Below are 23,303 nucleotides of genomic sequence, written 5' to 3'. Positions count from 1 at the left end.
GTGTGTGTGTTGGTGTCAATACTTTCATACTGATACAGCATGGATGAGAATATCCGCCCTCCAGTCTAACTACAAGAGTCTTTTTGAGTAAGTAATAGGATGTTTATTGCACTTTTGTAATGATTTACAGGTTACACAAATATGGCCCACATTATTACAGAGACTCTTAGGGTCACAGCAAGCTCAGGTCCGTCCTTTCTGACAGGGTACCCACAGCATCATCACAGTGGGTGGTGCTTATTGGGTTCAATCAAGTATTAACCCTTTCAGGCCCATACACATCAAGGGTCAGGGTCAGCATTCACTGTGCACTGTGAGCTGGAGTGAATGTGCCCTGAATCTTTGTTTGGTGGGGTTCATGGAGAGACAAATGCAGGATGTGCTTCCCAACTAATTGCACTTGGTTTATAACTGCAGCCAGTAAGATGCTCCACAGAGTGTAATACAGTGAATCTTTCAGGACTTTCGCTCCAATGTGGGATGTGTTCCGGACCTCAGCTGATAAATTGGCACTTTGCCATTTCGAGTTAGTGCGGAAACTCAACGACTTGATCAAAGAAATGAATCGGTTCAACGAGGAGCAGGTCAAAATGCACAGGAAGGTAATGAGGCACTGATCACCATCTCCCTGTCAGCGATTGTCAGGCTCACATCCAAACAGTGCAGGGGTCAGGTAGTTTATAATCTCTCTCCGACTCCATGCTCTGGCTGGATGGGATAGACTGCATTTGCTGCCTCAATGGAATTTGGTACAAATCTGAAATGTGACCTGTCAAATTCATTTCCCCTTGTATGAGTGTGTCTCTCTCTCTCTCTCTCTCTCCCCCACTTCCTGCAGACAAAGGAGGAGGTGTCAGGTACACTGGAAGCTGTGCAGAATGTCCAATCCAGTGGCCAGCTCCTGCAGAAATATAAAGACAATTATCAAAGCAAATGGCTGGAGTGGGACAGACTGAAAAAGGATGGGGCTTCTCAGAAAGAGATTGATAAGGTACCAGTCTTTCAGGGCCCAATGTGTCTGGGTTTCTTGGGAACTGACTCCTACTTCAATATGGCTGACTCTCACTGGGGTACAGAGCCTCCCCACCTCACACTCACACTCACACTCACTCACTCACTCACTCACTCTCACTGGGGTACAGACAAACACACCCCACACAGACACAACCACCCATGCCCATAACCCTTTATATACACACACACACTCACTCACTCGGGTACGGGCTCCCCCACACACACACTGACTCTCATTTGTGTATGGGCACACACACACACAGACTCTCAGTGGGGTGCAGTTTGTTGGTGAGCTGCCTTGCTCCATTGAGGGTTCTGAGCCTCCTGCCTCGGCTGGGAGAGTGTGTGCGATTTTTTTTTCTTCTTTTTTGCTTCAATCACTAGCCCTGACTTTTCCTCACAGGCTGAAGTCAAGTCAAAGAAAGCTGCAGAATCTTACAAGGCGAGCATCAAGAAATATCGTACTGCCCGCTCCGACTACCAGCTGAAGATGGCAGATGCTGCCCAGGTTTGAGCTGATAACACCAAATTGGGGGATGGGTGGATAGCCGATAATGAGGTGAACTGTAACCCATTACAGGAATACATACATGAACTCCAGAATTGGCATGGATTAGGTAAATGAAGTTCAAAAATGTTAGTTAGGAGGGAGATTCTTTATTACTTTGAAGGTGTCCATCTGGATGTGGAGAAGAAATTGAGTGTCTTAAAGTACAGATACATTAATTGCTGCAAGATGCACTGGGGATTTCCAGGATTATTTTACAAAGAATCATCTCTAGGCTTTATTTCTGCAGATGTCAAATTGAAAGATTCAACATAACTGCTGTACGTATGTCGTACTTGGTTAGATCACATTCGACAATGTGTGCAGTTCTAATCTGTATTGTAAAAGATTTTGAGGAATTGGCGACAGGACAGAATATATTTACAAGGATAAAAAAAACACAGAAATGTGAAGGTTTAACATCAAGAATTGATAAACAGGCTGGCTTGTCGTTTTGTTCTCTCACAGGGGCAATCTAATCAAGATCCTTAAAATGGGGAAGGGTGTGTTTGAATGATATCAAAGAGAATGTTTTCTCATGTGGTGGGAGGGCAAGACTAGAATGAGAGGTCATCAAAAGAAGACCATCCCCAAGAAAGTCAAGAGGTTATTTGGGAGAATAGAGGATTGTGATGAGGAAAGATGGGTGGGAGGCTCGAATGTCACTTAAACACCAGCATTGATCGGTGGGGCCGAATGGTATGTATATCCAGTGTAATGTCATGGAGTTTGCTTGTGTTGGAGACTGCACGTAACTGTGATGGGAGGTGTGTGTGTGTGTGTGTGTGTGTGTGTGTGTGTGTTCCTGTCTTTCAGGAATTTGCAGAAACAGGCCATGTCCCTCAACCTCATTCAAATGATCAAGTGAGGAGGGAGAACTCAAATACTTTACTTGCATTTGAGAAATAGTTCAGGGATAGACATTCCTTCTGAAGGAGGTATTAGACTGAGAGCATGGATCTGTGTCACAGCAGTCATTAGGAGGTCCACAATAGGAACATTGTTGTCAAAGGTTCTGTCACAGTGGGATTGCACTCTGTGACCAGACACAGTGGGAATCTATCTCCACACTGAAAATAAACAGAAAGGAAATGTAATTTTAGTGTGGGGTGGGGTGAGTTTAGAAATCCCAGAAACTGCCCAAGGTCTACAGGACAATGCAAAGTTTGAAAAGTACATGAGAAAATAAAAATCATTCGATGATGTGGGTTAGGGGGATTCTAAGGCTGGGGAGGTGATACTGAGCTTCAGCTCTTGGACTGGCTCTGAAAGGGTTACTGCGGTTTCAGATTCTATCCAGGATCCTGCAAGATCTCTTCTCCTTGGTTTTTGTCATTCTGAGATCCCAATCCTCTGATTTCTGACTCTGCAGAAATTCCAGCAAGTTGAAGAGATTCACCTGAGACACATGAAAGGGTTAATCAAGTCATACTCCCACTCCATTGAAGACACTCATGTTCAGGTGGGCCAGGTGAGTCTCAGAGCTGCAGCTCACTCTCTGACTGAGCTACAGTTTGGAAATGTTCTTTCCACGTGCAAATGAGAATTAATTAAATGACAAGAAGTGGTTGCTTAGACTGGGCTTGTGTTCCTGAGACTGTAGATATTTTTCAATCAGTCTATTCGGAGATGTCATTATACATCTCTGGAGTACATGGGATTCCTCGTTAGAAGATTTAAGGGGCGATCAAACTGAGGTGGTTTATGATTAAAGGTGTTATTGAAGTCAATTTGAAGAAATTATTCCTTCTTTGTGGGAGTCCAGAGCAAGGGAGAGAAGTTTAGAATCTGAACCAGGCTTTTCAGATGATGTCAGAAAGCACTTCCTTCTAACACCCCCACCCCTGACACTGACAGATTCTTGTTGGGTACAGGGTTTTATAGTATACACTGGAAGTTGTAACTGTTTATGAACCGAGTTCAAGTCCACAATTTTAGTGTGAGCTTTATTCCAGTTAATTATACTCCATAAAATAAACTCCCCATGATTGCTAACTTCTGATATTTATTCAACCAATTATCACTCAATTAACTCAATTAATAAATCCAGCGCCAATTCCCTTGCACCATTAGGATTCAAGTATCACTCCAGGTATATTTAGATGGTAACAGTTGGGGATTACACGGCAGAGGCCAATAGAAAGAGATATTTTATAGAACAGCCGTGATCGAACTGAATGATGGAATAGGTTTGCTGGATCAATGACCTACTCCTGATTGTAACCATTTTAATTGCATCGTCACTGTCTGGTGCTCCCAGTATTGGTTGACACTTGATTTTCTTTTATTTTTAGATACTCGAGAGAAAAATAGTAAATAAATGAAGGAGAGCTCTTTGTACAGATGGTCAAAATCAATGCTATAGAGACTGTCGGGGGATGGAGTGAAATGGGCTCAAATGCTGGAGAAATAAGGAAGTGCAGTGATAGCAAAAATATGAGGGGCTTTCACACCAATTTGATGTTAAAAATGGAAAGTTAGGGTATTTGGTGGGAAAATGGGATACTGTTTGTGGGGGGACTGACTTCTGAACCAGTGCAGTCGCACCCACAATACCCTTAGAGAGGGAGTTCTGGGATTTTGACCCAGTGACACTGAATGAACAGTGATATATTTCTAAGTCAGGATGGTGAGTGGCTTGGAGGGGAAATGGTGTTCCCATGTATCTGCTGTCCTCCTTGATTAGGGAGAGCGGACATTCCAAACCAGCTATCAGAGGAGCCTAGGTAAGTCTCCCGCAATTCCCAATATGTTTTTTTTCCTTCTCCAGGTTCATGAAGAGTTCAAACAGAATGTGGAGAATATTCGGGTACAAGACCTGATCCAGAAGTATGCCCTGACCAAAGGGACTGGCAAAGAGAAGCCAGGTAACGTGGGTGTGTTCCCCCAACTGCCCACTCTGGGGAGATGGGTTCTGACTGGGGGTTGTGTTGACCCTGCCCTGGGGGTGGGTATTGTGAGTGACATGAAAAGTATGATATTGGTTTCAGAGTGTTGTAGGGAGACTCAGTCTGACTCCTGCCTCTGTCCTCCTGTTTCCAGGGCCAATTGAGTTTGAGGAATGTAACCCAGAGGTTCTGCTGGAAGGTGAGCTGCTTCTCATTGGTGTTGCTGTTCCCTAAGATACTGACTGTCAACATAGACACAGATCTGCTGTCTTCCTGTCAGGGAATGAGCTACACAGAGAGACTCTGTGTTACAGCTCTCTGTCATCAACACTTGGAGTGGAATAATACCTTTTTATCTCCCAAGCTTTCTCTGTGCCCCACCGCGGCTCTGTAATGAGATCCATAGGATCTTCACTAGATTGAGAACTTTCCTCTCTCCTGCCCTGACTCCTGTTTGCTCCGTGTTCCCAGAGCCACATTCCAGCAGCTACTGCTGGGCTGGAGTTCTCCGTGGAGATTTACAGGGTTTTAAAGCTCATTCTCCCTAGCACAGAGAACGGGGATTGTTTGAACAGCCTTGGCACCTTGCTCAAGTTGACAGCATGTGCCAGAGTGCAGTGCCATCCTGTGTGCTGGTTTGAGTCAGCACCACATGGGCACACAATCACTCAGGGAGGCTCGAGGGTCAGGGGAACTGATTAGCCAACACAAAGGTTGTGCCTCTATCAATCAGGACTCCAGGCTGTGGAAAGTAAAGGGCTTTAATGGGAATTGTGACTTGTTATCTTTTGTGAAACAGCTCCAAAGAAAAGCAAGAGGAAATCATTTGTGATCCCAGGACTTGGCAAGAGAGAGAAGGACACCGATTCCACGTGAGTTTCCCGTTGTTCCAACTCCAACTCCAAGAGAATTAATGATAAACAGCAGCGTGAAATAGGCCACTCGGTCCATTTCCCTCATTCCATTTGGAGACTAACCCATTTCATTATATTTAGGAAATTCCTAATAATCCTGTAATGTTTGATTAAAAATCTATCAAAATGCTAATATCTCTCATATTTCTCCACCTGCACCCCCATTCTCGAAAGAATTTGCCATCTATTTTCCCCATCTAGTTAATCTCCTGCCACCTCTGTTAGCCTGTCCCTCTGATCCATTTACCCATGTATGCTCCATATCCCCAGAAAGATGTTAGTCAGTGTAACCAATAAACCAGCTTTGGAGCAAAATCAGGAGGGTGAACAAAAGGTGATGATAAAACAAGAGGGATGTAGACAGGAGCACGCAAAAAACCTGGCTGATGGAATGTGATGTGGGGATATAAAGGATGATGCACCTGGGTACGAGGAAAAGAGAAGCTGAACGTTATTTAAATGGAGGAAGACTGCAGAAAGCCACAGGACAGAGGGTTTCAAGAGTCGCATCCAAGTTCACTGGGTAATGGGGAAGGCAACTGAGCTGTTTTCCCAAAGGGAATGGGGTATAAACATAGAGAAGCCTTGAAGTAAATATGCCAGGGATCACAGCTGGAATACTATGAAGAGCTTTGGAAAGATATATTGATATTGGAGGCAGTCCAGAGAATGCTCCCAAGTATAGAGGGACTGTCTTATGAGGTGAGGTTGGGTGGATCGGGCAAAACAAAACTCAGAGAACTGCAGGTACTGAAAAGCTGAAACTTAAACAGAAATTACTGGAGAAACTCAGCAGATCTGGAGGCATTTGTGAAGAGAAAACAGTTAAAATTTTGGGTCCAGTAACCCTTCAGAATGGTTCTGAAATGTTAACTCTCTGCTTTCTCTCCACTAATACTATCAGACCTGCTGAGTTTCTCCAGAAATTTCTATTTTTGGGTCTGAACTCACTGAAGTTCAGAAAAATGTGCGGGGGTCTCACTGAGATGTACAGGATTTATAGGGACACTTGACGGGAGATGTAGAGAGATTGTTCCCCCTTGTGAGAGAGTCTAGGACCAGAGGACATCATCTCAGAATATGGGGTGACAGGTTTTAAGACAAAAAGGATCAGGAATTTTGTCTTGGGATAGTAAATCTGGGAGTTCTTTACCTCACACACAGCTGACAAACTGTGATCTCGGAATGGGGGGGGGGGGGGTCAGAGCCTGGAGGAGGGGGGTAAAGATCATGGAGTGGGGGGGGTTGGTGAGAGCCTGGGGGAGTGGGTGGGAATATGGGGTGTAATTCACAGAGGTGGAGAGGCTGTCAGAGGAGCAAGTGTGATGCTGTCTGTTGTTCAGAGACTATTTGCATTGCTTGTAACAATTGCCTTTTCTCCTGTTGCAGGGGCTCTCCGGATGCTGACTCCATTGTGAGTAAACCAACCATCATTAGCCCGACCCTTAGCTGGTGACTTTTCACAATTTGCTCCCATCTCTTTTACGGGGGGCGGGGGGAAGGTTGTAGTAAAATATTTTGCTCCTCATGAGTAATGGTGTGTGTAAGCCATCACTAGACTGTGAGGCCTATTGACTTGCTGTGGTCATTGAACGATTGGTTGGAATGTTCTGGATTACCTTATTCGAGTGGCCATCTTAATATTCGAGACTGGGTAGTGAGGTTTGTGGGATAGGCCAATGTTGGGCCATCGTAGTAATTAAACTGGAGAGCATCTTGGATTGTGTGAGTTGTCGCTGGAATGTCTTCCCCTGTCAAGATCCTTCATTGTCTGTGACCCCCAATATAAACGTTTAACCTGCTTTAATTGCACAAGCTCAGTGCACTCTGGGCAAATCCCCTGTTGCACGTTTCTGCACCTAGGCTTCAGTAACTTTAACATAATACTGGGACAACCTGTGCTTGGCCCTGGACAGACAGAATGGAAAACTGACATTCTAAAGCATTGGGAGTTAGAATATGGATTTGGATTAGGATCAGGCCATTCAGCCATCTGTGATACTTAATAAGATTGTGACCAAGCTCATTATTGTCTCAACTCCATATTCCTGCCTGCATCCCAGAACCCTGGGCTCTTTTGGTCAAAAATCAGTTTAATTTAGTCTTTTTTTTAATGACAGATCTTGGGAGATGGGCATCATTGGTTGGGTCTGTCTTTATTGCCTGTCCCTAGTTGCCCCTTGAGATGGTGGTGGTGCTTTGAACTGCTGCAGTCCATGTGCTGTAGGTTATCTACAATGCTCTTGGGAGGGAATTCCAGGATTTTGGAGAAAGTGAGGATTACTGGAGATTAGAGTCGTGCTGGAAATGCATTCCTGATGAAGGGCTCTTGCCCAAAACGTCAATTTTCCTGCTCCTCAGATGCTGCCTGACCTGCATTTCCAGCACCACTCTAATCTTAATTTCAGGATTTTGATCCAGCAACACTGAAGGTAAAGCAATACGTCTCTAAGACAGAACAGTGAATGGTTGAAGGTCCTGTGTTCCCATGTATCTGCTACTCTTGTCCTTCTAGATGGAAGTGTCAAGGATTTGGAAGGGGCTGCCTAAGGATCTTTGGTGAATTTCTGCAGTGCATCTTGTAGATAGTACACACTGCTGCTACTGAGTGTTTGTTGAGTGAGTGGATGTTTGTGGATGTGGTGCCAATCAAGCAGGCTGCTTTGTCCTGGATAGGAGAAAGTGAGAACTGCAGATGCTGGAGATCAGAGCTGAAAATGTGTTGCTGGAAAAGGAGCAGGAGAATCGACATTTCGGGCATGAGCCCTTCTTCGGGCCAAGCTTCTCATGTTGTTGGGGTTGCGCCCATCTAGGCAAGTATTCCATCACACTCCGAACTCGTACTGACCCAGCCACCACTACTGCCTGGGGAAGAGAGACCAAAAAAATCAATGTCCCTCAGAGAAAACATCTTTTCTTCTCTTGGACTGGTAGTTGCAGGTACATTTGCAAATGTATTGTCTTACAGAATTCTCCCGAGGTGGATGAAGAAGGTTACACCATCAGACCTGATATTGTCCGGAATGATATCCTTGCCTCTATGTGCCTTTTTCCGGGTTAGCTGTTCCATTGCAACATAAAGTTCCATGGGAAAACTCTTCTAAAATCTATGCCCTAGCCCCTCGTGTTACTGATTTCCAGTCAATATCTGACAGGGGAAGAGAAAAATGCACAGCCTGCTTTCTGGTTCAGGGTTGAAACTAGCACTTGGGGAGATTGGCCGATTTGCTTGGTGCTTGAAAGGAAGCAAGAGTGTCTTGAATTTATATAGCACCCTGCATACTCTTGGGATATCCCAAAGTGTTTTTCCGCCAATGACATGTTTTTTAATGCTATCAGTAAATGCTAAATTCTCCAAAGTCTGAGAGTGCCATAGGGCCATATTACAGAGAGATGACTGATATTGGTTCAACCTGAGGGTCACCATGCCTCAGGCGAGGGGAAAGATTGAGAAGGGGAGTCTTCCATGGTAACCTTAGCTGGTGGGGAGTTGAACTGTTGGTGTTACGCTGCATCACAAACTGGCCATCCAGCCACCATACTGACTGAGCCTGCATACAGCAACTCGTATAGAGGAAGGCATCTCTGGTAGTGCAGCAGCACTCCCTCAGCCCTGCACCAGAGTGTCCGCCTAGAGTTTATCCTCGTGTATAAAGTGGGGGCTTGAACCCTGAGCCTTCAGCCCTCACCACCAGGTTGCTGACAGAGTCCAGGCTGAACTTGCCACAGGGCAATGTTGGCAAGATTGAAAAAGTTATCTCGAGTTTACGGTAACCATGAGGTAATAAGGCAACATGGAGGCTGCAAGTTCATGATGGTCAGTCCAGAAATGGAGAAATGCAGTCACCGGTGCGGTGATACTTGGGCCCATGACTGGAAACCTTCACTGCCACCTCCCCCTGACCCACCCAACTCTACACTGTCAACTCCCACCAGCCCCCCAACCCTTCACTGCCAACTTCCCCACCCCTCAAACAGACATGTCTTGCATCCTCAAATTGGATGGCAGCCAGAAAGTCCCCTTATTTTGAGGTATTTAAGGAAAACATTGAAAGGTTGATTTTGAGAGGTAAAAAGTGGCCAGTAGAGACTGAGTTTGACTTTAACAAGAGCTAATGTTCACTGCTGGGAGTGAGGCCAAGAAATGGGGACATGGGAAGAGAATAACAAAAGAAACAGTGAAAGAGGAGTGCGAGGGTGGCAGGGGGTTGGTGATGTTGGTTCACCCCCGTGTGTTTTAACTGACCCACCCTGGAGTTGCCCAGTTCTGGTGGAAATTCCTTGACTTTTCCGAACATGAGAGGGAGACCCAGCCCTGCTCCTCCAGTGACTCAGACTTCGATGATGACGAACCCCGAAAGTTCCACGTGGAGATCAAGCCGGTGACGGTGAGAGATTGGGCCCCTGACCCAGCCACATCGGTGGAGCAGCTGCGGGCTTCCATCGGAAATATCGTCCTCTCATCCAATCCGACTGTAAGCATCTGACCGTCGCTTTGTGGGCAGGAGAGGGCGTGACAGCCAATCACGGGCAGTGGTAACTCAGGGAGGGGTCCGCCAAGGTTGGGGCAGAGGCTTTGAGGCTGTGAGGTGAGCTCAGTGAGGGCAGGGGGGATTAGTGGTACAAGTACCAAGTCCTGAAGCAAGCTACAAATTTGTGTTAAACAAGTCAAGACTGAGCACAGCAAGTCGGAGATTCTATTTCTGGTAAGGTGATTGTTTCCGGGGTGGGACAGATTTTGGGCCCAGCATCCAGGATCATAGCTCCATCACAGAGAGACACACAGAGAGACACACAGAGAGACACACAGAGAGACACACAGAGAGACACACAGAGTTTTCAGAGTGGCCTACCAGGAGATGGCCATTCCCAGGGTGACCTGCCAGAGAAGGCAGTGTCCATTGGGAAGTATGGGTTTCATACTTTGCTCCACTCACTAGCGGTCAGGAACTTTCCTCAACCAAACGGAGCAATCTTCACCAGGAATCCCTGAGAAGTTGGGGGAGGGAGAATCCCAAATCCGGCATTTACTCTGGGAGTGTCCGAAGTAATAAGTGCACTGACCCTCTACTTCCCATTCTTTTACAGATTCCATCCAAAAGGAATTCCACCCGTAAGTGTCTGTCAATCCATTTGTATGTCTATCACCATGATTGAATTGTCAGAGGAGTGAGAATAATTAGAAAGTTCTTTGGAAGAGCTGGCATGGGTAAGGTGGGCCAAATGGCCTCCTATGTTGTACAGCTCTGTGTGTGGTTAGTGTGTGTTTAAGTCTGTGTCATGGGGAAAGGACAAAGTGAGGCCCAGGATTTGGAGTGGCCAGCAGCCATGTGAGCTAAGGATTGGATTGGGTTTGGTTATGTCTGGGAAGAGAAGCCAGACAGAGGAGTTTGTTGTGTTAAACAGGAACCTACATTTAAAGGACTTACCCAGGTAAGGGTTAATAGTCATTGTAGACCGATCTTTCTCAGTGTCCCTTGCTATGTCTGATCTTAAAAGCTACAATCTCTTTCATCAGGATGTTTTTATTATAATTAAATTAGGTTCCATACAGTGTGGAAACAGGTCCTTCAGCCCAACAAATCCAAACCGACCTTCCGAAGAGCAACCCACCCAAACCCATTCCCCTACATTCAACCCCTGACTAATGCACCTAACACTCCAGACAATTTAGCATGGCCACTTCACCCTACCCTGCACATCTTTGTGACTGTGGGAGGAAACTGGAGCACCCGGAGGAAATCCATGCAGACACAGGGAGAATGTGCAAACTCCACACAGACAGTTGCCCGAGGCAGGAATTGAACCCGGGTCCCTGGTGCTGTGAGGCAGCAGTGCTAACCATTGAGCCACCGTGCCACCGTGTTTTTATCTGGTACTGTCTTTGCTGTCTGTCCATTTTATCTTTGACTTATCTCTCTCCTGTAGGGCATTCAATCCAACTGGCTCCACTTGCAGTGGAAGGGAACTCCCAGGCTGTTCACATGAGAGGTAAGGTGATGTTTTGGAGACTCTGTCAGATGTGTGTTAACACAACCATCACAACAGGCAATTGCTGCCAACTTTCTAGCCTGTCTTACTGTAATGTCCAATATTTCACAAAGTGCCTGTAACGAACCAGTTTCAAGGTCTCCATTTAGTTTTCTGGATCATTCAGTCTTTGGTTGGTAGCTACTGACCATGTGTGACCTTGTTCCTTCCCAAACTCAACTCGATTTCTTATGAAACTGCACCAGTACAAAAGAGTTAACATCTCTCGTAATGAGGTGTTCGAGCAAATCTCAGTTCCTCATTTTTATCTACAGGCTCCTATTAACAGAGCTGTTGATGAAAAGTCCCCTCACCCAAAACATATGAATAAATGTGTGAGTTTTGCAGTGTTCAGTGGTGACAATGCACAACAGTTCCTACTTCAGTTCCTCCCTGCACACATCTGCTCTGCACATCAGCTTCAGATCTCCTAGATAGTCTGCACAGGGTTTCCTCAGGAAACTTGGATTGGCACGTGTTAGTGAGCCTAATGGAATATAATTCTGTTGCTTCCTGGTCTTGATCTTGACACTAAATTATTCTTTTTTTCACATGACGACTCTGATTTCTGTGTTTGCTCCAAATACAGAGGCAACTATGTTCCAATGCAGCAGCCCAGGCTCCGAGACCAGCAGGTATGTGATCCGCCCTTCAGTGAGAGGATCCACCAGGGATTTTGGAATGTCTTGGAGTTTCATTCCTGCACCTTCATATTGGGAATTTGTTTTCAGGAGAGCAATTCATATCTGGCACTTGTCCTGGGATTATTCTCCTGGCTTTGCTCTAGGCAATGTCCTGACAATTCCATCTTTTGTTCCTGGATCCTCCAGAACAATCCGACAGAGATGGTAACCCAGCTTCCCATTGTGGAAGAGTCTAGGACCAAGGATGTCATCTCAGAATAAGGGATTGGCATTTTGGAGGACAGGGATGAGGAGGAACTCCTTGTGAGGGTAGTGAATGTATGGTATTCCTTATTGTAGGGGGCTGACAAGGCTGGATTGTTAGGTATATTCAAGGCTGAGGTAGACGGATTTGTAACCAGGAAGGGAATCAGGGGTATGGAGAAAAGGCAGGAAAGTGGAGTTGAGGATGATTAGATCAGCCATGATCTCATCGAATGACAGAGCAGAGTTGATGGGCTGAATGGCCTACTTCAGGTCAGCTGTCTAATGGTTTGTGGTCTCAGGGATTCTCTGCCTTACATAGCTCTCTACCAACTGTAACCCCTGATGTTTCAGGCTGTCGCTTTTGTGTCTGGATCCGCAAATGACCTGATCCTATTAACTGTGATATTTATTGCTGTGTTATGTCCCCTTTTCCCATTCTCTTCCAGCAGGACAACTGTCTCACAGAATGGTGACAGCTTTCTGGATCCACTATTTGGGCCTCCGTTGGACGCCATGTTTGAGAAACAAGAACTTGGAGGTAATGGGATTGGCTTATTCTGTGTCACTCACTCATTCTGCCTCATGTTCACTTTGACATTGAGATGTTTCTGTTTGTGGGTGAGAACAGAACGATTGGCCGTCTATGTAAGAGAATCATTAATAAATCCAACAGAAATAAATTCAAGAGAAACTTTATTTCTACATTCACGTAACTGTTAAGGTACTGCCTACCACAGGAAGGAATAGTACTGAATATATTTCAGCAGAAGCTGGAGAGGACATGGAGGAGAAAGGGATCAAAGGATATGATGATCGGAAGAGATGAAGAAAGGGTGGAAGCATGTAAGAACATAAGTGACAGCAGCAGTAGGCATTCGGCCCCTCAAGCCAGCCTCACCCATTCTATAAGATCTTGGCTAATCTGTCCAAAAAATCAATTTTCCTGTTCCCCAGATGCTATCTGACCTGCTGTGCATTTCCAGCACCACTCTAATCTTGGCTCTTTTATGGCAGCTTCTCATAGCCCTCAAATTATAAAATTGATATCTTGTTTAAACACTGTGTGTGATCTTGCCTTCGTATTTGCCTGGGGGGCTGGGGAGAATTCTGACCTTCACTATCCTCTGGGAGAAGAAAAATCGGTTTGAAACTAGTGTCCCCTTATTCTGTGTCTCTGCCCAACCTAGAGACAATCTCTTCCCTATGCCTACCCCAGGAGAAAGTGAGGACTGCAGATGCTGAAAATTAGAGTCAAAAAGTGTGGTGCTGGAAAAGCACAGCAGGTCAGGCAGCATCTGAGGAGCAGTAGAGTGGACGTTTCAGGCATAAGCCCTTCCCATCTTTACCCTGTCCAGAATCTTGTATGAAAGACTGAAAGACAGCGGGTGCATCCTGTTTCTGTGATTATGACATAGCTGTACATCTATGGGACTGTGAAAAATTGGGGGTTCTAAGATCATCTTCTGCACCACTTTCATGTTTATCGGATTATATTTCACCCAAACGTGAATAAAATCCTTTCTGCATGATCTTTATCCTGCCAAATTATTACAAATTAATTGTGAAAGTAAAGTCGCTACAGATTTACCAGACTATGGGGTTGGTGTGTGTGTGTGTGTGTGTGTGTGTGTGTGTGTGTGTGTGTGTGTGTGTGTGTGTGTGTGTGTGTGTGTGTGTGTGTGACCTGAGGGCAGCTACTCCTCAGGCAAGGGGAGAGGCTGAGAATGAGATTCCATTTTGTGATGCCAATGATCTCGCTGAAAGTCTTTCCTCCTCTCCCTAGCTCAGTGCCACCAGCTCGATGGGAATCCTCTGCCATTGAGTGCTCCGACCAGCTCCAGTGCACTAGAAACTGTGGAAGACTCTGGTCTCGATTCACCTTCTTTCCCGACTACTGACACCTCCTCACCATCTCCTGAATCTAGACCTTGGACCCCCCAGCCCGTCACCCCTCCAGTCTCACTACCACTTAACAGCTGCTTCTCCCCAACCTGCAACGAAGCTTCCTCTCGCCCTGTTCCTGTTTGTAACCTCCTATCGAATGAGGGGCCCTCAAGTACGGATCTTCACTGTGGCACAGACAGAGAGCTGTCTCCTGTGGATACCTGCTCAAACACTGAGTCTTCGGTTCAAACTCCCCAGGGACTGGCCACTAACGCCATCGCTTCAGCTACAGGTTCTGTTTCTAGTTTGCTTCTCGTTTTGTTTGCTTTGGGGAAAAAACTCTGTATTGTCCCTTTATTGACCTGAGTGTTGGACAGTTACAGGCTTGGTCACCTCCAGTGTCCAGATGAGCGCACAATGATAATCAGGAGTCTATATGGAAGGCAGTGGCCATATTAAAGCTCCAACAGCCTCCCAGATACCCTCTGCCCAGCTGGTCTGCTTAGCACGGTGCCTGGATGGAGTTTGGGAGCAGAAAGGGCAAGGGAGCATTTCCATTCCTCTGCCAGTCTTTTGTATGAGATTCCGGGCTGTATTTGATCCAGTTCAAATTTAACCTGAGCTGTTGACGAATGCCTTATTTTCAGGCTGAGGGCATCACCGTCAAGACTAGCGTTTATTGCCTCCTACTCCCTATCAAGGAGAGGTCATGGTGAGTTGCTTTCTTGACACAGACAATGGTCCAAACCCCTTTCCATTCATTCTCACTGTGTAGTAACACAATGAGCTAAGTTTGATTGTGAGAACCTTGATGGGCCACTGGAGGGCAGCGATGAGGAGCTGGATCCCTCCCGATATTGGATGTCAGTGTACATCGATATTGGGAAAGGGACTTAAGAATTTTTTTTAGATGATTAGATTCCCTACAGTGTGGAAACAGGCCCTTCGGCCCACAAGTCCACACTGACCCTCTGAAGAGCAATCCACCCAGACCTATTCACCTACGTTTTACCCTTGCACCTAACACAACAGGCAGTTTAGCATGGCCAATTCACCTGACCTGCACATTTTGGACTGTGGGAGAAAACCGAAGGAAATCCACATAAACACAGGGAGAATGTGCAAACCCCATACAGACAGTTGCCCGAGACAGGAATTGAATCCAGGTCCCTGGAGCTATGAGGCAGCAGTGCTAACCACTGAGCCATCGTGCCGCCCTTTTATAACACATGTCCAGTATCACTGTACAGTTGTAGTATTTGCTACACGATTAGCTTAAGAATCATATCTGAGGGATATGGGTGTAAAGTTCAGGTTCCTTCTGGCAATCTTGGAATTGTGGACTTGGTTTGAGTTAGCACAGGTTGGCATTTCACGAGTTCATTGACAACCTCCAACAAATATGTAAATAGTTCAGATTATGAAGTAACTTCTCAAGCTGTTTTAGTGAATTATGTGGAGATCATATTGAGGCACTGTCGCTCCATGTGCATTCCTGGTTCTCTTGTTGCAGATGAGCATTTCCTCAAGGAAGGGTTGCTTCTTTTTTAAATGGAAGATGCTTTCTGCGACCTACTAGCTGATGTGACTTGTGACCTTTCAAGAGCCTAGGAGAATCTGCTCTGAATTAGCAGGCTTCTAGTGATGACCCTTCCAGTAAAGAAGCAGCAATGGCTACATGGCTGTGAATCTTAGTTGGTTTCCCATTGCTCCTCCAGAGCCTCTTGCCTGATTCCTTACCATCCACCTCTTCAGATGTTATAGGCCTGGCTTCTGGCCTTTCTGCTTGTCAGTTTTCCAACTGCACTCTTGTGTAGCATGTAGCACACAATGAATATTTTGGCTACCCTAGCAGTGAAATTCAGTAGATCTCCGGAATGGTCAAAATACATAAAATATACCTTCAAGATGCCAGTAGCTTGCTCCACACCGGAGAATAAGTGGTTGTGGTAGAAGGGCCTTTTGAGTTCCTTTAGTGGCTAAATAAAGGGTATCATCAATCATCACTTAAACAGCATTGTTTTATAAGGGGAAGCTAACCACAGGGAAAAAAACCCATGAGGCAGTTGTGAACTCCTCGGGCTCCGCAAGTTGTGGCAGCTTCCTGCAACTGGATGCAAGAACACATTAATGTGGCTGTACGCTATCTGCACATTCAGGAAGTGGAAAGATCTCCTGGTTGAGAAGGAGGCAGGTTGATGACTTGGTGTTCTTCTGGTGACATGGGTGCAGTCAACAGAGACCTGTAATGTAAAGGAAGCCTGTAAATTCAGCAAAGCCCATTGCTGAAACTACAATATTCTGAATTACAGGCAAAAACATCGGCATCAAACACTCCCAGGACAGGGACAGCACAGGCTAAGATACAGAGTAAAGCTCTCTCTACACTGTCCCCCTTCAAACACTCCCAGGACAGGGACAGCATGGGGTTAGATACAGAGTAAAGCTCTCTTTCCGTTGTCCACATCAATCACTCCCAGGACATTGTGACAGCAGATTTTGCAGTTGGGTTGTTTTCATATGTCTGGTTGTGTTCACAGCAGCTCCCAGTGTCCAAGCAGAGGCCTTCATCAGGGAGACAACACTGGTTGCTCCTCCACGCCGTCACTCAAAAAAGAAACTGTTCACCATTCCGCTCGAAGGGACAGACGCAGTATGTATGGACTCCAATCATTTTCTCATTTTCACTCAGAAAATAGCTAATTAAGGTATAGAATCTCAAAGATCCACCTCCCCTCCTTTTCACTCCTGTTTGGTCATTCCCAATTGATTAAAACTGTCTCCATCCACGCCCAGCTTTACAAAATCCCAATGAACCAAATTTCTCCCCATCCATCCCGATGCCAATTGTTCAGCTGTGATTGGCTAATAACTGTGTTGCGATATCCTTTTAAGAAGGGAACATATTAAAGAGCAAGTGACCAGGATGTAGAACTTGTGACCAGCAGCCATTGTCCATCCAGGATGCTATGTGTTAATGGGAGGGTGTGTGGCTACTTCTGTCTCACAACCGGCTCTGTCTGGTGAACACCGTTTGGTAGTTCAGGGCTTCAGTTATGCTGAAAAAGGCCATCTTTTGTCAAAGATTTTCATCGTGCACTCCCCTGGAGAGTTTGCAGGAAGTACTGGTGTAAAGGGAAATGGCGTTTTAATACAGTGTGAGAAGAGTGTGCCTATTTTGCAACATTTAAGAGGCATCTGGATGGGTATATGAATAGGAAGGGTTTGGAGGGATATGGGCCGAGTGCTGGCAGGTGGAACTAGATTGGGTTGGGATATCTGGTCGGCGTGGACAGGTTGGACCGAAGGGTCTGTTTCCATGCTGTACATCTCTATGACTCTAAGTGCACTCTGGTAGAGGTGTTGCCTTAGAGATCGCAGCAGATTGATTATGATTGACAGTTAACTGCCAAGTTTGTGTTTTATTCCAGTTAAACCTGGCAGCTTGGCTTGGCGAAGCGTTGCTGTGAGAAATGGCAGTCCCCTATTTTGTTGAGTTGGAACAGGTGCCATATGTAAGCAGGGTCTTTCTGTCTGCAAGAGAGTCCCAGAAACAAATATAAGTAGCTTCTACCAAATTGGTTATTAGTGTATTTATTAGCACAAAAAAGGTTATTTAACAAGTGTTATCCAAGGCTTTGAACAATTGTACCCAGACAGGTTTGATACCACAAAAAATGTAAAGGTGATACAGTAATACACCTCAGAGAGAATGGAATTTTGTTCATGGACCCTCCTGGAAAGTACAGTGTTCACGAGAGTTTCAACAACAGGCTGGGCAATATGAAATGTAATGAAACAAAATAAAGAATTGCTGGAAAATCTCAGCTGGTCTGGCAGCGTCTGGGGAGAGAGAAATCTAAGTTAATGTTTTGGGTCCATGACCCTTCAGAACGGTGTGATTTGACAGCAGCCTACAGCTCATGCTGGAGACTGTGTTTTGAATTTTTCAAGCACGCGTTGGTTGTCACCTAATTTTTGATATAATTTACCAATCCTTGGGGCATAGAGCATCCGTAACTAATATCATTTCTGCCTGAAATTCTTATAGTGTACCACACATTACCTGAAACTGTAGCCAGTCCCTGGAGCCAGGCAACAAAACCTGCAGACATTAGGTGGCACTGTAAGCAAAGTAGCCATGTGGGAGGTTTGGTCTGACACACCAAGTGGGAACCACAGCCCATGGCCCACGCTGTAGATAAGTGATACAGTGTAAAAGGACACTGGGCTGACCTGTGAAGGACAACCAGAGGCTATAAGAGGATTCAACCGAACAAGAGGCCGATGCAATACACGGATAGTGATGTTGGAGACCTCACCCATAAACCTGGTGCATACACCACATTCTCAGCCAGCCTGAGAAGGCTCCATTTTCAGAATGGAAGATCATTCAATGAAAAGACAAGCAAACCTTCCACATCCTGTCTGAGACAAAGTCGCGAGCAAAGTGAAACCAAGGCTTTTGCCACAATTCGGATCAAAATATTTTTAATTGGCCTATTCAGAGATGTTATCACACAGCTCTGCAGCAGGTAGGATTGAACCAAGAACCCTTGGCTCAGAGGTAGGGACATTGCCACCTCACCGCAGTAACCCCCGACAAATAGCATTCTACACTCAACATTGGCAACACCTGCTCAAGTCAACCCAGGAGCTGGCACACTAGCTCGGTCTTCCAGTCAGACTGGAGAAGAACGTGAACGTGGACCATTGGGAGTCAATGGTACAACCCACAGCCATAAAACTGACTGCATGTAATGGAATGGCCATTGCTCACATTTGTACATTGATGATGGATAGCTGTAATAGTGAGTCTCCATAGAAACCGTACTCCCCACCCCTGATGAACAGGAGTGGAACCACAATAGCAGGACTGCCAGTGAGTACAGAGAACAGCGTGTGTCTATTCAGGAGATCACCAAGACACCAATCGTGCCAGAGAGGCCAGAAATAATTACCTTGATGCTCCAGGTCTTGCAACAATTGTACCCGGACACGTTTGATACCACAGAAAATGTCGAAGGTGATACAGTAATACACCTCAAAGAGGATGGAATTCTGTTAATGGACCCTTCCAGAAAGTACAGTGTTCACGAGAGTTTCAACAACAGGCTGTACAATATGAACTGTAATGAAACAAAATCACAAATTGCTGGAAAATCTCAGCTGGTCTGGCAGCATCTGGGGAGAGAGAAATCCAAGTTAATGCTTTGGATCCAGTGACCCTTCAGAACAGTTTGTTTTGACAGCAGTCTACAGGAAGACCCTTTTTAAGGAGGTGGGACAGCCTCACCATATTGCCTCCAATTTGATGGTCTTGTCGAGTGGGTAGTTCATGCTGCTAAAGCATTTGATCATGATGTGTAGGGTGAAAAATAGGATTTTGACATTCTGATGTTACACTGAGGATTAATAGATCTGGACGTGGGATTACTGTTGCCAGCAGAGACCATGTGGAAGGCAACTTCGAACAGCCTTGCTTAGCCATCACCTAGCTCTCCCTAAACCCAGAACAACCTCTTTAAAACCAAAAGCAAATGGGTGATACGCAACAGACACACAGCGACAGAGTGGCTCAGTTGTTTGTAGGATAGATGGGCAGAGCCAGATATCCCACTCCAGGGAGCTGGTTACTCCCAGGTATCCAGGAGCCTAAATCCTGCAAGGCATAACACCAGGTGCAGCCATATTCGAGGAGGAACAGAATTAAACTTGGAGAACTGTGTAGAACACAAAGATACACTCACAGTGGAAATGTGAAAGATAATCATGACAAAAACAACAACTTTTTACAATGTGTAAGACGCCAACACACCCACCAGTCAAAAACACAAATGTGAGCAGTCTCAAACTCAGGAAAGTGATAGCAACTTGGCATCTGGGAAGATATATATGGTCCTAGGCTTTATTGGTCAGAGTATTGAGTATAGGAGTTGGGAGGTCATATTGCGGTTGTACAGGACATTGGTTAGGCTACATATTGGTTTTTCCACGTATGGAGTTAGCTATTACGAGGGGGCATAGCTTTAAATTAAGGGGAGGTAGGTATAGGACAGATGTTAGGGGTAGATTCTTTACTCAGTGAATCGTGAGTTCATGGAATGCCCTCTTTATGGGCATTTAAACGGGCATTGGATAGGCATATGGAGGATAGCAGGCTAGTGTAGGTTAGGTGGGCTTGGATCGGCGCAACATCGAGGGCCAAAGGGCCTGTACTGTGCTGTATTTTTCTATGTTCTATGTTCTACTTTTGGAATATTGCATACAATTCTGATCTCCTTCCTATCAGAAGGACATTATGAAACTTGAAAGGGTTCAGAAAAGATTTACAGGGGTGTTGCCAGCGTTGGAGGATCTGAGCTAAAGGGAGAGGCAAAACAGGCTGGGGCTGTTTTCCCTGGAGCATCAGAGGCTGAGAGGCGACCTTATAAAGATTTATAAAATCATGAGCATGGATAGGCTAAATAGACAAAGTCTTTTCCCTGGGGTGGGGGAGTCCAGAGCTAGAGGGCATAGATTTAGGGTGAGAGGAGAAAGATTTAAAAGGGACAATGTTTTCACACCGAGGGTGGTGCACCTATCAGAGAAAGTGGTGGAGATAGACTCTTCGGTCCAACTCGTCCATGGTGATGAGATATCCTAAATTAACCTAGTCCCATTTGCCAGCATTTGGTCCATATCCCTTTAAACCTTTCCTATTCATATACCCATCCAGATGCCTTTTAAATGCTGTAAATGTACCAGCCTCCACCATTTCCTCTGGCAGCTGACTCCATACACTTACCACCCTCTGTGTGAAAAAAGTTGCCCTTACATCCCTTTTATATCTTTTCCCTCTCACCCTAAACCTATGCCCTCTAGTTCTGGACTTACCCCAACACAGGAAGAAGGCCTTGGCTATTTATCCTATCCATGCCCCTTATGATTTTATAAACCTCTACAAGGTCACCCCTCAGCCTCCAACGCTCCAGGGAAAACAGCCCCAGCCTGTTCAGCCTCTCCCTATTGGTTGGTTGGTCTCCATGTGATTCTGAGGGGAATGCTGCTCTGTTGGAACTGTTGTCATTCAGAAGGTACACTCTCCTTAGGTCCTGCCTGCCCTGTCAAGTGGATGTAAAGGATCCTCTAGCCGTTATTTGAAAGAGAGCAGGTGAGTTTTCTCCAGTGATCTGGAATCCAATATTAACCCCACAACCAATATCACAAAAACAGAACCTGACTGTTTATCTTGTACATAGTAAGCTCCCACAGCTGTAATTAGGTCCCACAGCCATTCTCTTAATTTAATATGGGACTAGACTTCAACAGGAACTTTAAATGTAAGGCCGCCTGGGTTGTCTTGAAGATGTGGAAGATGTTGTTTCTCTTCGTTGTAACTTATTCACCAATCTCTCAGCAGTTGGTTAGAAACTTCAATCTGTGAATAGCTGTGATGATCTCTGCATGTTTTCATAAACTAATTGATTCCTTGTTCCCATCAGACCAGGCCTGTCAGCCCATCGGTTCTATCCCCTGCAGCCAGTCAGAGTCCTGTTGATGAAGCAACCACGACACATCCCAGCCAGAATCGAACCACGACTCCAGCCTCGAGTGTGTGTACGTGCTCAGTCAGACTTGATTCATGTTGGGGAGTGTCCATGATGTCGCTGTGTTTCCAGCATGTCTCACAGGGTAGCGCTCTCAGTCTCACCCCAGCAATCTGAGCCCTTAGCCCAGGATGAGAGTCCCAGTATGGGAGAGTTGTACTGTTTTGGAACAGACATTAAATCTGTTCTCAGAGTTGGGTATGTTATTCCAAGGTGGGCTAGGAAGGACCCCTGGTGCCCCTGCAATATCTTTCCATCAACCAACATCTAAAACAGATTGTGATTATTATCATATTGCTTTTAGTGGGAACTTGGAGTACACAAATGGACTGCTACATTTCCATCATTGCAGCAGTAATGTACTTCTAAAGTAATTCTGGATTTGCTAAATGCTTTAAGATATTCTGAGGTTTGATAGCTACATTCCAAAATGCAAGTCTTTCTTTCACTATTTATATCAATCTATGAGATGGGGCCAATTAGTGGCTCAATGAACAGCAACTCACTATATCTACTCTGACCTCAAGTCAGAATCCTCCTCAAATGTATGGTTGATCTTTTTGAGAACTTTGTGTGTGTGGGTATATGCCAGTTGAGAATAAACTTTCTCACACAGTGAGTTGTTTGAGTGTGGAAAGCACTTCATCGAGCTGCAGTGGAGGCAGCTTCATAGAATCATCGAATTTTCCAGTACAGTAGGAGACCATTCAGCCCATTGTGTCTGTACTGGCTCCAGGAACAGCTACCCAGCTCGTCCTGCTCTCCAGCCCTATCTCTGTGGTATTGAAAACTGAGCAGCAACTGTTCAGCCTGAAATGGACAGCCCTCAGTGGATCCTAAAGTGGACGTAACTGTACGAATCCAGCTAGATAGTGTAAGGATACGGGGTAGACCATTTCAGATTGAGATGAGAAGAAATGTCTTCACCCAGAGAGCAGGAGGCCTATGGAATTCTCTGCCACCGAAAGTGGTTGAGGCCAAAACATTGAATGTTTTCAAGAAAGAGATAGACATAGCTCTTGTAACGAAAGGGATGGAGGGATGTGGGGAGTGGGATGGTGAATTTGGGTATTGAGCTCGAGGATCAGCCATGATCATTTGGAATAGTAGAACTGAAAGTGGTGACACGAATGATTTATTTTTACTCTCAGGTATTTCCCGAGGACCAAGCCCAGTGACTGTAGGCAGCCATGACACCTTGCCCATTGCAGCTGCTTTTACAGAATGTATTGATGCCTACTTCAGGGCTGGAGACTTTGCAAAGTGAGTGTGATCGTCAGCTACAGAAAACTCTGCTAACTGTGGCACAGTGGTTAGCACTGCTGCCTCACAGCGCCTGTAGACCCGGGTTCAATTCCCGACTCAGGCGACTGACTGTGTGGAGTTTGCACGTTCTCCCCGTGTCTGCGTGGGTTTCCTCCGGGTGCTCCGGTTTCCTCCCACAGTCCAAAGATGTGCGGGTCAGGTGAATTGGCCGTGCTAAATTGCCCGTAGTGTTAGGTAAGGGATAAATGTAGGGGTATGGGTGGGTTGCGCTTCGGCGGGTC

The 23,303-nt window shown here is 45.7% G+C and overlaps 1 protein-coding gene across 4 annotated transcripts in view; it reads left to right on the top strand.

Annotated features, from left to right (window-relative positions):
- LOC132828955 (F-BAR domain only protein 2-like) overlaps window positions 1–23,303 on the top strand; it is a 69,787-nt gene that overhangs the window by 29,606 nt on the left and 16,878 nt on the right. For 2 of the 4 annotated variants that reach the window (XM_060846177.1, XM_060846180.1), the window contains exons 4-21: window positions 461–602; window positions 839–991; window positions 1,418–1,522; window positions 2,934–3,032; window positions 4,332–4,428; window positions 4,604–4,648; window positions 5,249–5,321; window positions 6,753–6,777; window positions 8,332–8,391; window positions 9,662–9,838; window positions 10,452–10,476; window positions 11,292–11,354; window positions 11,983–12,028; window positions 12,730–12,821; window positions 14,067–14,459; window positions 16,708–16,820; window positions 21,652–21,766; window positions 22,908–23,019. In XM_060846177.1, the coding sequence (XP_060702160.1) occupies window positions 461–602; window positions 839–991; window positions 1,418–1,522; window positions 2,934–3,032; window positions 4,332–4,428; window positions 4,604–4,648; window positions 5,249–5,321; window positions 6,753–6,777; window positions 8,332–8,391; window positions 9,662–9,838; window positions 10,452–10,476; window positions 11,292–11,354; window positions 11,983–12,028; window positions 12,730–12,821; window positions 14,067–14,459; window positions 16,708–16,820; window positions 21,652–21,766; window positions 22,908–23,019 (1,935 nt within the window). The remainder of the gene's footprint in view (window positions 1–460; window positions 603–838; window positions 992–1,417; window positions 1,523–2,933; window positions 3,033–4,331; window positions 4,429–4,603; window positions 4,649–5,248; window positions 5,322–6,752; window positions 6,778–8,331; window positions 8,392–9,661; window positions 9,839–10,451; window positions 10,477–11,291; window positions 11,355–11,982; window positions 12,029–12,729; window positions 12,822–14,066; window positions 14,460–16,707; window positions 16,821–21,651; window positions 21,767–22,907; window positions 23,020–23,303) is intronic. The other 2 variants (XM_060846178.1, XM_060846179.1) reach the window with 2 other exon arrangements.

This window comes from Hemiscyllium ocellatum, chromosome 28, assembly GCF_020745735.1.
Source record: "Hemiscyllium ocellatum isolate sHemOce1 chromosome 28, sHemOce1.pat.X.cur, whole genome shotgun sequence".
NCBI classification, from domain to species: Eukaryota; Metazoa; Chordata; class Chondrichthyes; order Orectolobiformes; family Hemiscylliidae; genus Hemiscyllium; species Hemiscyllium ocellatum.
This window is presented reverse-complemented; position numbering and strand designations above follow the sequence as displayed.